The sequence below is a fragment of the Paramisgurnus dabryanus genome, chromosome 15 (genome assembly GCF_030506205.2).
Source record: "Paramisgurnus dabryanus chromosome 15, PD_genome_1.1, whole genome shotgun sequence".
NCBI classification, from domain to species: domain Eukaryota; kingdom Metazoa; phylum Chordata; class Actinopteri; order Cypriniformes; family Cobitidae; genus Paramisgurnus; species Paramisgurnus dabryanus.
The window spans coordinates 21,291,374-21,305,683 of record NC_133351.1 but is presented as its reverse complement, the minus strand read 5'-3'; the positions used below and the strand labels follow the sequence as shown (position 1 = coordinate 21,305,683).

At 37.6% G+C, this 14,310-nt stretch overlaps 1 protein-coding gene across 2 annotated transcripts; it reads right to left on the bottom strand.

Annotated features, from left to right (window-relative positions):
- Positions 1-689: 689 nt before the first annotated feature.
- mphosph8 (M-phase phosphoprotein 8) lies at positions 690-11,627 on the bottom strand. 2 transcript variants are annotated; one of them, XM_065248955.2, is made up of 14 exons: positions 11,408-11,627; positions 6,298-6,447; positions 5,094-6,110; positions 4,901-4,991; positions 4,310-4,783; positions 4,039-4,161; positions 3,820-3,908; positions 3,461-3,601; positions 3,219-3,305; positions 2,918-3,072; positions 2,660-2,817; positions 2,438-2,562; positions 2,250-2,333; positions 690-1,976 (listed from the first exon to the last, which is right to left on the bottom strand). In XM_065248955.2, exons 1-14 carry the CDS (start codon positions 11,504-11,506, stop codon positions 1,935-1,937), a joined length of 2,835 nt encoding a protein of 944 aa, XP_065105027.1. In that variant the 5' UTR covers positions 11,507-11,627; the 3' UTR covers positions 690-1,934. The 2 variants fall into 2 exon arrangements, with proteins under 2 accessions (XP_065105027.1, XP_065105028.1); XM_065248956.2 differs by having other exon boundaries at positions 5,094-6,107; positions 11,408-11,626.
- Positions 11,628-14,310: the final 2,683 nt, after the last annotated feature.

Sequence of the window (14,310 nt, the reverse complement as noted above, 5' to 3'; positions counted from 1 at the left end):
GTTAAGTCTCATTTTAAATAGAGGGAAGTATTATTTTGGACAGATGTTTGTAAAAAATCATGAATCAAGAGAATATGATAATGACCATAAAGCTTTTCTAACTGGTTGGACATTGGCTGGTAATCCCAATGACCTGTTCTAACTCATGAGGAAAGAAATACACCCATGGACCATTTCCCTGCAATTATTGGAATATGAAATGCTTTGGATTTAAAGTGCCTGCCAAATATCCCCATCTAACCTTTCTTTATCGGCTTATATACCAAAGGCCAACTTGGCTACAACTATCACAATTTACCATTAGGGTCAATTTATCAGAACACATTTGGAAGATTCTACTTATATTGTTACACTATGGCTCTGTTTCACAGACTAGGCTTAGCTGAAGCCAGGACTAGGCCCTAGTTAAATTAAAATCTTTTATAAACATTCTTTAGATAAAGACTTACTTGTGTGTATCTTGAGACAAATCATTAGCCCTGGCATATTTTAAGATTTGTCAGTGCAAGTTTTTTTCTGTTGAGATGGCTCCAACATGTGTCTAGAAGTAGCCTTAAGCCTTATCTGTGAAACTGGTGGTAAATATATTAAAGTCTACACAGGGCGAAGCACGTTATTCAAGTGCTAATAAAATGTATTGGTTATTGTCCTTTTAGGGTTCAAATAAAAGAGAGAAGACAAACTATTGATTGTTATGGAAATATATGTACAGTTTATTTACCGTAGTCAAAAGAGGAACTGAATCAATGAGCAGTCTTTCTCTTACCAATAAAACAGTGAAGGGACAAAGAGAATGAAAAACAGTAGAATGGAAAAAAAAATATTTGCCATGGTTCAATCTGTGGTCTTTCTTAAGCGAACAAAATAAACTCAACTATACATTCTGAATGTAACTATTTTTTGTCAAATAAATTTGTAAATAGTACACTCATGAACTGTAAGTAATACAAGAAGATAGGCTTATATGCTGGAAATGTAGGTTTTGTCACTAAACTCTTGTGTGAAATCTGCTTTAAAAAATTATTCAGCAATGTTACAAAGATGAAAAAGGCTCATATGTTCCTTACTTATCCACAATCTTTGTTTTACAAATCACCCCCACTCGGAAAAATTTAACCTGTGTGGATCGTAGTTTTAATGGAAACAAACACAAGCCCTTAAAATTATAACCTAAACATATACATTAATGCATTTCCAACACTACAGTGGACTCAATTTTTTCCAATCTAGTATTAACACCACTTTGTACTTATTTTTAGGATAAAAGGAAGATGGGATTGTTGTAGAACCTATTCTGTATGTAAAGTCACATTTAGGTCCAGTCGTGTCGTGGTCCCACAAACAAAGCAACAGGGAGGCCAAAAAAAAAAACTGCTCATTCATTCATCCACCCACTAGCTCATTCATTCATTCATTTATTCATTCTCATTCATTTATTCAACTCACTCATTCTGCACAAGCAATGCAGACATAAGCACATTGGACGAACGTGTAGTCTGGTTAAACACACAGAACTTAAAACAGAATGAGTTAATCTAAGGTGATAAATTATTCTATTTAAAAAGGAAAAATAAAAGAACACTTTACAAACAAGATTTACAAATGACCCTTAGATACACGCCCAAATGTCACATTTTATGCTGACCTCACGTGTGATGCAGCTGAAATTCAAAATGTGCTGGACAAAATCAGAAAACCTTAAAAAACTTGTTAAACACTTGCAATAGTTAACAGATCAGTTAAAGTCACACTGAGATTGTTATAGACCTGTTAGCACTATAGTCTTTCAGTCTTTTCTTTCCACACAGTAAAACGGATCCATTTCTAAACTTAAATTGTCACTATCGGTTTACAAGTGTAGGAAAAGTCTCAGTTCTTGGAGAGGTGGGGCTCCTGCGGTTACCCCTGTCCTGGAAGGATTTACATCACTGGCTTCACTGTAGCTGGACTCGGTATGCACAAATGAGGAGTTTGACCTGGAAATGAAAAAAAGCACATTCCCTGATTACTAAAAGGTAAAATATTGATAAAGCTTGCTTGATGCTAAGATATACACAAGGGTATTATAAAACACATGAGAACAAGTATTCCAATTATTCACACTTCATTGGTTGACTACTAAAAAGCTTAACACTTAAGACCATATATACACCAATGATTACATGAATCCCAAGCAACTTGGAACAAATTTTTGAATTTAAGTGGAAAAAGGTGGGTTGTGAGTAATGTGTTACAAGCCCACTTCTTACCTTAGCTGTAGGTGACTCTGCCAGACGGATGAACAGTTTGTTGGTTCCTTGAACAGGACTGAAGGAGTAGATGAAATGGCTGTCCTGCAGGGGGCACAACACACAAAGTGTAAAAACTGCTACTCTTCTATGTGCAGACCAAATAATTTAAACAACAAACAAATTGTGATTGTGAAATAATGGCTTACCAAAAAGATGGGCAGTTGAAACTTGTCATTCAAAACAACAGCGTGGACACTACATGGCCCACACAGTCTAGCCGTGATCTCATTAAGAAAGTTTGCATGGAAGATAAAAAGCAGAATGCCAGATCCTAAAACACAAAACATATGGAGAACAAACTTACTAAGTACATAAACCATGATGATACCAAACTGCATTCATTAAGGACAACTAAATATTGTCTCCACCTTCCCCAGGTGTGTGTTGTGGGGGTTTATAGGTAAACTCCAGTGAAAAGTCTGGACCTTCGCAGAGTCTATGGCAAGCGAGAGGAAATACAGGTTCCAGCAGGGCCAGCCGTGTTTCAAAGTAAGCTCTGATTGTCTCCTCCGCCACTGTCGACAACCTGTGAGGTATTATTTTTATAATTATCTTGGAATCTCGTTGGAAGTATTATATATATATATATGTATGCGTTAAATATAATGCAGCAATAGAGTACTCACGTGTGCATGTGGTCTTTAATGAGATCATTTACGATCACATTGTTGCTAACTTTGGCATAGTAAGAGGCAGTGCTCTTGTGTTTAGACATGATGTTGCAGTCAGCCCCATATTCCAGCAGGAGGCGCACAATATCTGCATTGCCCCTCTTACATGCCTACGAAGAACAACAAAAGAAACGTATAACTCCTACGAAAAACTACATGACAATATAGAGGTTCTGGGTCACTTTTTGTTCACAGAGCTGTTCTTTCACAATCAGTACAAGTTTTTAATCAAAAACCTTTATATCTTTGCTCTTACCTTCATAAGTGCCGTCTCTCCACCTAGTGTTTGGGCATTTACTGAAGCTCCTGCCTCGAGGAGAATGGCCACAGTGGTCAAGAAGTTCTGCACCAAACAGGGTATATTATTAAGGAGGATGTAGTGGGTTTGTACGCAAACGCATGCGCTATGAAAAGTGCTTGCATTATTGTAACGCATCTACCATAGTTCACCACCCAATGCACAGCATGGTAACCATATACAGCAGTGATGTTTAGTACCTTTTCTGCAGCATGCATCAGGGCTGTAGTGCCGTTTTTCTGCCTGGCATTGACCTTCACACCTTTCTTAATGAGCAGCCGGAGGATGTCATCCTGACCGCCAGCAGCAGCCAGCAGCATTAAGGACATACCGCTTGAATCCTGCAGGTGGCAGCACATACAGATTTAAAGACATTCACATGACCTCCTCTTCCCACACAGAACCAAAACATGTACAGAAATGTAACTTCTATAATCAGCAATGCTGGTTAACAGAGGGGAACTGCACCATGACCTATTTTGTCTCATGGGGCTTTTTTATAGACTTCTTTTAGTGTACAAATACAGATTGAGTGCAAAAAACAACAGAGCAAGCATACCTCCTGGTCCAGACTGTATTCCTCCTTGGAACTAAGTGCACGTTTTACAGCCAGGTAATTCCCATTTTTCACTGCTTCTCGCAGCTCAGCTGAATGTGAGAAGATTAAAAAGGGAGAAAGGGAGAAGGAAATGAAAACATGGTAATGAAAATGTGTCTCTAGTAACTGATGATTTAGAAAATTTAAGCCAAAGAATTAAGGAGTGTGTGTATTACTCACAGGAAGTTAAGGCTAAGGGAGAGAGATTCTCGTCTTCTCCATTCAAGTGTTTTTGAAAGTCCTCCAGTGTCATCCAGTCTAACTTCAGCTCCACCCCGAGATTAAGAGAAGGTGGCGCTCGGTCTGTCACAGAGAGACACATAGGGTTACTGCCGTTGTATAAGCCAAAAACACATCATATGCATGTAACATAAGACTGATCTTTGCCAAGCTAGAGCATTCAAATGTGAAAGTAACTCCGGAAGGCACCGTTGAAGTTATAAGTACAAACCAGGAGTTTTGTCCGAGCGTTCCGTGGGCTCCTGAGAGTCCTGATTGTCATCGCATGCTGTGAAGACCCGTGATTCACTGTCTTCCCTTCTTCTCCTTCTCTTGTCTTTCCATCTGGAGTCTTCTGTGGAATCAGGAGATGCAATTGGCTCAGCCATGGTCTTCCGTTCCAGACGTTCTTGCCGGGCTTCCTCTGCAAGTCTCTGTGCCTCCTCCAACCGTGCTTTCCTTTCCCGCTGGGCTTCCTCTATCTTTTCCTTCTTTCTCCTTTCCTCTTCTTCAATCCGTTCTTTTCTCCTTCTTTCCTCTTCTTCCATCTTTTCTTTCCTTCTCCTTTGCTCTTCCTCTCTCTGTTCCCGTAGTAATTCCTCCTTTGACTTGGGAGGCGGCTCATCTGATTTGTCAATTCTCTCTGACTCGGGCGCCCCTTTCTCATCTGTCTCCATAGGGACGGGACTCTGACCGGGTCGTGGTACTGGAAGGGAGGGAGAACAATTATGGCATTAACATCAGGTACTCTAACAAAAAAGACAATGAAAAAGTTTTAGCAATGTATAATAGTATTTGCCTGCCCAAACAACAAACTTCTCACCCTCTTTTCCCTTCTCAGACTTCTCTGATTCTGGTTTCCGTGCAGGAGATTGCTTTGACACTTTTGTTTTCTTGTCATTTTTCCCTGAAGCCTGTAGATCAAGTTTTTATAAAGTGAATAAAAAACATTATAAAACAAGATTATAAGAAATATGCATCAGATAATAGCTTTCATTGAACCTAGAGACGTGTACCTTGGGTGCAGTGCTCTTGTTCTGTTCTCCTGGTCTCCTTGGTGCACGATCTTTCGCCTCACAATTCAACAGGAACTTTTCAAACAGGTTGGTTGAGGAACCTCCCTTCTCCCCACCTTCCTCCTTTGGCTCCTCCTCTTTGGGCTTAGAGGGGGCTGTTGATGATGTGGAAGAAGAAGAGGAAGAAGATGCAGATGACAGCCTTTGAGGAGGCGGGGCAGCTTCCTGACTTTTGCTTTTGACCTTTGTTTTGGGTGTTGATGTAGTCGCGCCCGTGTCACTGGAGTCTGGCTCCTCCTCACTGCGAGAAGACTTGCTCGTACCCTTGCCACTCGTTAAACTCTTAAGCTTGTTTAAACCACTCTCTTTGATTGTGGCCACCGAAAGCTCTGCTTTCTTAGCTTTTTTTTCCTGAACCAGGTCTTTAAAACCTTGCAGCTTAGTATCAGACTTCCCCTTTTTCTGCTTGAGGTGCTTGGAATCGCCCCCACTCTCACTTCGAGCAGGTTTGTCCACGGCCTTGGCCGTCATGGTTTTGGAGGATTCGCTGCGGGGTTCTGTGTTTGTTGTATCATCCGTGTAGGACTCAGAGGGCACATCGCTCTTGTCACTTTCATCATCCGAGGACTCAATCTCCTTTTTTGACTTGATTTTCTTTTTCTTGTGATCCTCTAAAAAGTCTTTCTTTGACTTTCCTTCATCTTTTTTTGGTTTCTTAATAGAAACTGGGGTGTCATCTTCATCAGAATCAATGAGTCTCTTCTTCTGCTCTTTTTTAGGAGGTGTGGGGGAGGGATCTCTTCTCTCCTCCTCTTCATCAGACTCGGGAGCTGGCAGAGGTTTGTCCTCCCTCCATTTTTTCTTTTTCTTCTTCTTTTCTTTCACTGGCAACTCATCTTCAGATTCCTCTACTTTCTTCTTTTTCTTCTTCTTCTTTGTGGGTGATTCTATGGGTTTGTCTTTTTCGCACTCACTTTCAGATTCAGCATCAAACAAATCACTCTTTGTAGGCAGCTTCTTGACGTAAGAGAAAATAAGTCACAACAGACCAAATTAATTAAAGTTAAATGAAATACTGTTAATTAAATAAGTATCATGAGAGTAGAATAGCATAGCTATAAATGCTTAAAATGACAAATTTAAGATAAAATTCAAAACTACAACAACCTTGAGAATGAATCAGAATAAATCTGAAGATTCTCACCATGCCAGCTTCTTTCTTAAGCTTAATCTCAGCTAAATTCCTCTTGTAGGCCAGCAGCACTTCCCTGCAGTCATCCAAGTGTGCCTCGGGCTCCCAGGTGTCGTCGTCCGACGAATAGTTCTTCCATCGTACCCGATACAGCACCTCTCCCTTAAACATATGGGTCAAAATTGATTGTCAATCTCTAAAAGCAGTAATGGTAAATTGTCAAAACAGACAGGTTTAAAGGGACAGTTCGGCCAAAAATTAAACACATGATTTACTCACCATCAAGCAGTCTGAGATGCATATGTCCATCATTTTTCAGAGGAACACATTTTCAGTTATTTTAGAAAATGTCCTAGATCTTTTAGTTTATAAAATGTAAAGATATGCGATCCACCTCCAAGTCCAAAAATGTGCACCCATTCTTCACACAAGTAATCCAAATGGCTCCAGGGGGATAAAAAAGGCCTTCTGAGGGCAATGCCGCGATCTTAAGACGCCTTCGCATTCAGATGAAACTGTACACAGTTTGCGGAGGGTTCTTTTCTGCTGCTCTGTGCCCTTGCCCTCCGCATTTGTCATACATCACTAAGAAAAGGGTGTACAATACACTGATCCTCTATCCGGAGTGCAGACGCGACTAAGATGGTGGCGTTACCGGAAACTAGTTATTTTCGTGTAAATATGGATATTTCTGGGACAAAACCACACGGATTACTCAGAAAGCCTTTGTTTATCCCTTTGGACCTGTCTGGATTACTTTTGTGAATGAGGGATGCACACTTTTTGGACTTGAAGGAAGTGGACCCCATAACTTTATAAATGGAAAGATCTAGGACATTTTCTAAAATAACGAAAATGTGGTCATCTGAAAAATGATGGACATATGCATCTCGGATGGCTTGATGTTTAGTAAATCATGGGTTTAATATAATTTTTTGCCGAACTATCCCTTTAAACACTCAGTAATGCTACACTTCTTGCCAGGTTTCTGTAATTAACAATAAGTAAGTGGTCTATCTGTTAACCCGTACTTGTTCATTTATTTGGGTTAGTTCACTGCAAATATAAAATTAGACGTAACAAACTATTATCTATCAATGGGTTGGTTTGTATTGTTAATGCCTAAGGTCATGGGTTTGATCCCAAGATCACATGCTGATAACGGAAATGTATAGATTGAATGCACTATAAGTGGCTTTGAATAAAAGTGTCTGCTAAATGCATAACTGTAAATAAGTAAATGTAAACCATGTATGCTTGTGATGTGAGATGCCCACCTCAAATTATTACTAGTGCTGTACATGTTGTACAGGAAGTGAGATGATTATAAGAGGTATTAAGGTAGTTATTAATGCTCAGCAAACACATCCCAAGCCCCACAGGTTTCAAAGGGGAAGTTCATTATCTACTGTGTTGCTAAGTAACAAACACAACCGATTCCCTGTGCTTCATATTTCCTGCGATTTAATCTGGGGGATTAATAATAGCAGGAGATCAAAGCCAAATAATACATCTTAATCGGAATTGACAGACTGGATGTGGTGCGAGCGCTCTCCTCTTTCACAAGACATTTTAACTACTGGCTTCCGAAAACTGTCAAGCAAAACTCCAAAAACATTCTTGATTGTTATACTGTATGATTTCTGTCTGAAACAAATCACACATATTTGGAGTGGTAAAGATTTGAATAGAGTGCTAGTTTCCTGTACAACTGCCTCTTTGCTAGAGGAACTAACAACAGTAAGAAATGGTTAATTACTGTATTTATGTAAACAAGGGTTAGAAACACGACTGTCTAAGTAGTCTAGTAAGCACAGGCTGTCAGTTGATCTCAGGATGGTTGTTACTGGCTCACAGCCATTATGGAGTATCTCATGTTGCAGTCAATATGAATGGAGTTCTCTCTGATAACATCAAACCGATGTGGAGACAGAAGCAAACGTTTCTCAATGAAAGCATTTTCGGTGTCATAGTGTCAGAAATAATGTTATATATGTATGTTTTTATATTATCAAAAATATGAAGAATACAACTTTAAAACTTGACACTTAATAGAGACCATAAAGAGCTATAAAATATCAAGGAAAATAATAATAAATGTGATCTTTTTACATTTTTTTAAAATATATTATACATAAATCTTGTGATAAATAGGTAATTTACTGCTACTTTTGTATTTAAAGTTGATTTAATATTCATTATTAATAGCCATACCTCTTTAAACTCTTTATATTTAATTTAAGAATTTGACTTTACATTAGAGTGCACGATATTGAAGAAAAATGTGACATGCAATTACTTGCTAAATTGGACGATATGTGGTACAATACAGATTTGTGTTTGTTCAATCATTTTAAACTTTATTAAAATATTTTACAATTAAAAATGATTAAAAAAACATGTTTTACATCCTTTCTGGTCGTTGATCATCATTTACACATCTTTACACAGGCAAGCACTAATATTTGTGTGCCAGTCTCTTTGCTAAAACTTTGACTATACACAATCTTTTGATGTATTAAAATCATTCAGTACTTGCAAATTATTGCGAAATGCATATTGCAATGTGCACATCTGCAATATTACAATTTTCAAAAGGGATAACCCAGACCTTATTTGCTGGATTGGGTATCGGACTAATGTGACCTATTCAAATCAGATCGATTAATAGGGTTTCCCTTTAAAATTACTTCTGAAATTGATTCTGAATCGCAATGCTGCGATTCGGTGTTTCATGCACAGCTCGTGCATGTACTATGGCGTTTTGGTCAGTGGGAAGTCTTCATCAATATAAAATTGTAAAATCTATTTAAAAAAGCAACACTCATTAAACTAAATCATTCAAAATATTCTTTATTATCATGAAAGTACCTGAAACAATTTGAACAGCAGCGATATAAATATTCTTATAGACATTTCCTGGAATAGCATTTATAATGGTAGTTCTTCTGTGGCACAAATGGAGTTTCTGCACAAGTTTCTGAACTTTGGCAGATTTTCGTGCTGCATTAACCAATCAGGAGCTTGCTCTAGCAGTGACATGATTACAGGAAGCGAACGGAGGCAGAAAAACAAAACAACAATGGAGGATAATCTTCGTACTTTTACAGGAATTAAAAGGAAGAAAGTGAGTGAGTGAGGAGTTCGAACAACCTGGTAAGTTTACTCAATTGGAGCCATATAAGCCCCTCCCATGACGCGAATGTACTTGTAAATGTCTCGAATGACTAGAATTTCACGAGTAAACTCGAAATGTTCAAGGGTCCAACTATGCATGAATAGCACGTTTTTGCCACCTCTTTCGTGTCTGGTGTGAACGCGCAGTTAATACGCTTGATACCTTATGTGAAAAAAAATGCATATATAAAGGTCACTGAAACTCTGATGTGGTACTTGGTACCTGTGTTAGCCCTGTAGAAGCGGACTGGATGAAACCCATCATTTACAAACAAACAAACATACATATTCCCCACATCTAGTCAATATTTAGCATTTTCAAACACAAGATAAATCTTTTTATACACAAACACGCTCAGACCTTAAACGTCACTGATCCAGCATTGACTCTTGCAGTCCTGATTCAAGTTCAAGGGACACAGAGTTTTAAACTACTGGATTTTACATGCTCTCCGAGTTATCTGTCCTCTAAACACTGACCTCTTTAATACACTTAACAAAAGCTTATTGATCTCAACCACTTGCAGCTTCAGCTGCAACAGAGTAAAGCTGTAATAATAGGATAATCTATTAAAACAGGATAGCTATCCATCCATTATATTCTTCAATCATTAGCCCTTTTTGATTGTTTTTAAGAAATTTCTCTGCTCTGAAGTCTGAACCAATTTCTCCTTACATTTTCCTTTGTAGCAAACCTCTTGTTTCTACATTACGCCTGTCCTTGGAGAACCAATGACATGCAGGATTTACAGACATCCACACTCATACCTATGTTTATATTTGTCAATTAGGCACAGCTGAATTGAGCCTCAAAAAATAAACTGAAGCAAACCAGCACTCTCTGTCACAGTTGGAGAAAGCAGTCCACCTTTCTAAGTAGGACAGACTCCCAAAATACATTCATTCAGCATTTCACATCTGCTCGTGCAACCCAGTATCCGTATACATGATGCTGATGTCAGTAGGCTGTAATTTGATAGCCCACATACACACTTTTTATCAGAGCCCAAGAGACCTCTGAATGAAGCATCTAGAGACAAGTAAACATAAGCTAGAAACAGGTCTTAACCCCACCTTTCCCCTCCAAAACATACAGCTTCAGTCCAAAGACCTGCCTCAAATGGTTCAATAGTGTCTAGTAAAGTCACACTGTTCAGCGCATGTTACAACACTTCAAGATAACCTAAATGACCGAGTGATTGATCTTTACTTATAAACAAGCAATTTGCAAGTTTTTATCACTGTGAATATATATAAAATGCTGAATCATTGTTAGTCATTCCTGTTAGAACGATCATGCATGAAGCAGCGCGTGTGTTTAATAGATTTTAACGTGGACTTGGACTGGTCACTTCTCAGATATGAAGCCTGCGTATTACAATCTCCCTTTGCTTTAGATACTGTGTGACATTCATTGATAATGTGTTATTTGAGATGTGTGGAAACCACCACGAGAATAAAACTTAGATGCATATGATTTAAAGAACCGGCAAATAGTATTAACTTAACGTGACCCGTTCACAGAATGAACAATGTCAACAATGTTTTCCTCCAGATATTAAGCAAGTTGTTGTGGTCAGCATTCTCGCGAGGGAGATTACATTCAACCCCGTGTTTAAATGTGCAGTTTATATGAGTTGCACGTTCATGCTATGTACACAACAAGAACACAACACGCTTGAAAGTGATTTTGACTCCCATCTGCCTGATCATGGTTCAGACCTGGCGGGGAGCTAATCAACAAAAAGTTACAAAGACTTCTCTCAGCAATGAAGGAGGTTCATATTTTACAGAGAATAAAAAGTGAAATTTCACAATCAACTATATTTCCTGCTTTTTTCCTGTTCATTTAGCATCTACATATCCTATTTACTAGGGATTGTGATGCTACATGCTAGGTCGCTAACAAGATGGCATCAATAGAGCTAGCCACACACTCACTCACCTCCTCTACTTTCATGTCAATAATCCTCTCCACTTCATAAACATCTTCTTCGTCCTGGTCGCTGTCTCCAGGCTCTGCTCTTTCGACTCCGGAGGCCATTTGTGCTTCAAAGAAGGAAAATCCTGTCGCTATGATATCTGTGTGGTAACAGCATGAAGGCCGTGCGGTAACCGAACTACTGCACGAGTGCACGAGAAAGCAGCAGCGCGCGCATTCACGCAGATACAGTACCAGCGCACTGTGGCTGGATAGTAGTACTACAACCTCAGGTGAGTGTTTAAACGGTTTAAACGGTAAAAGTTGATATGCCCACACCAGAACGTGCTTCCGAGCAGATCCAAACGCTCAGTTAACTCACATGAAAATCTGATAAGATCATCGGTTTAACCACGAAGACGATCTGGGATTTTACCTAGGATTTTTGTAAGGGGAAAAGAGGCTCAAATACAGCCCGATTATCTTTTGGTGTGTAACGTTACCGGGCTTAAGTTTATAGTCTCCTCCAGCTAAAAATATCTCATAGTATAAACATTTGGCAAGTTCCATTGTAATATATAGTTGGTATGCAAAAATATTGCAGCTGGTAGCTGGCTAACGTAATCATTATGATAAGGCCAATAAAAAAGTTAATAATTAATTATTTTTTATTTCTACATATACAATAAATATTGGATATTGCATTACAAATTAACAATATATAATACATTTATTCACCGACTTTAATCAAAATATTGATTAAATGCTGCAAGGGCTCAACAACGACCCTGGACCACTGATCTATATAAATGTGTCGTCCCTATACTAACACACATTGTGTGTTATTTTTCATTGTGCCGCCCACCACGGTCCTGCAACATTAGATCAGAAATACCTTGTTTGCAAGTGTTCATTAATCACAAAATAGAGTAAATCGAGTAACGAACTAATTTAAATTTCAGTCATTTTAACTGCGTTAAAAAAAACTTAGTTACAGGTTTATTACCGCTAAAAGTAGTGGAATTACAGTAACGGAATTACTTTGTAACCATTACTCCCGTCACTATTTTTAACACAACTTGATTTTAACATGAAATAACGCCTTAAATGTCTTGACACACACAATGTGTTAAAAGTTAACACATAATTTTTTGCAGTGCATGGTAGTAAGGGAATTAATTGTTTGGAATGCAGTCTACAAATAAAAACTTTATTTTATTAGGGTACATTATTTTAATTACCAAATGATTTCTCAGATGAATTTAATAAAAATATATATTTTATTTTCATCAATGAAACTGACAGTGTGAAGATAGTCTGTGAGACCAAACAAAAACGTTTAAATGTAAGCATTGCTTAATACCTTATTACCCATGAATTATTCTCTTTATACTATGACCACTTGCTTTAGTTTATTTTGCAGCACAAATTAGGAGAGGACAGATAAGAAAAACATTATTAATTATTTTATCTAGGGGCCACCGTACATTAGAGTTCAATCAACATCCTCACCATGCTCTCCAGCTTTAGGTGCTTAGCATGATGCCTTCATGGCATGAAAGATCCAAATCTTTATTTAAACCCAAAAACCCAAGACATTTCATTAATTACAACCATAATATAGAATTTAATGTATTGAGAAAATAATGAATTCTAACTGTGGTGGTGATATCAAAAACATTTTGGGTGTATTATTTAAAGACCATGTCCACTTTGGGTTTAAATGAAGATTTTGATCTTTTATGTTTTTCATACTTTGGGTGCAATTAAAATAAACAACATACTTTGTCTGATGTGATGATGTTCCCATTGTGTTATGTTGTTACAGACAGAACTGAACTGGAGTCTGTGAACTAATGCTGTGTTCGAGATAGGGATGCTAAACAATTAATCGCGATTAATCGTTAGCAGAATAAAAGTTTTTGTTTACATCATATATGTGTGTGAACTGTGTATAATACATTTTTATAAATAAATCTACACACATGCATGTATATGTTTTAGAAATGTTTACATGTGTATATACATTTGTATATTTATAATTTATATTATATATAAATATAAATACTTAATATATACATTTTTCTTTCTTAAAATTATGTTCATATTTATATATATACATATTTATTATACACAGTTTACACACATATGTGATGTAAACAAAAACTTTTATTCTGCTAACGATTAATCGCGATTAATTGTCTAGCATACCTAGTTCGAGACAACTTAGATGTTGGATATCAACCTCAAACCCGTAAGAAATCTGGAACAGAAAACAAAGTTGGGTATCCGACCTCTCAACTTGGGACAGATCGATCAACACCGACCTCAGCAAGATGCGTCATTTGACATCGCAGATAAGGTGTGGCTAGCATTTCACAGCCTTAGATGAACCGCAAACAAACTTTAAAACAGCACGTAATATACGTAATATATGAACATGAATGTTAAAATATCCAGTAAATGTTTTCTGCCATAATTGGCACAAGAGCAATTATGTTGTCTGTAAGCAGGATAATTATATCAGCTGATTATCTTCACCTGATTATCCTCCATGTTTTTAACACAATCATTGATTGGTCACACTGATGATGGCAGCAAGCAGACATTTGTCCTTGTATCTCCAACATGAAAATATATCAGTCTATATAGTTTTATGTAAGAAACACTTAGACTGTGTAAGATAACTGTGCTCTTGGAAGTCAGCTTAAGTGAACAAATGGTAATGTTTATGAAAAGTTAACTTTTGTCACTGTTGCAAACTAATCCCACACAAAATATGAAGAATAGTGAGAATCTTGATGTATCAGACACAGGTGTGTAGTATGTGTTATATATTGGCGGTTGACAGGTTTGTTTGTATGTAATTGCATTATTATTAATTTTGGGTTGATAGTCTAAAGTTGATTTGTGAGAAATGCTGTATT

Bases quoted from the DNA above. Each gene is read 5' to 3' on its own strand.
- mphosph8 (XM_065248955.2), bottom strand. From the start codon at position 11,506: ATGGCCTCCGGAGTCGAAAGAGCAGAGCCTGGAGACAGCGACCAGGAC. The intron at 6,448-11,407 runs GTGAGTGAGTGT...CATATGTTTAAG, and splicing joins TTGACATGAAAGTAGAGGAG to GGAGAGGTGCTGTATCGGGT. The intron at 4,784-4,900 runs GTGAGAAGTTTG...CCTCCCTTCCAG, and splicing joins GTCTGAGAAGGGAAAAGAGG to TACCACGACCCGGTCAGAGT.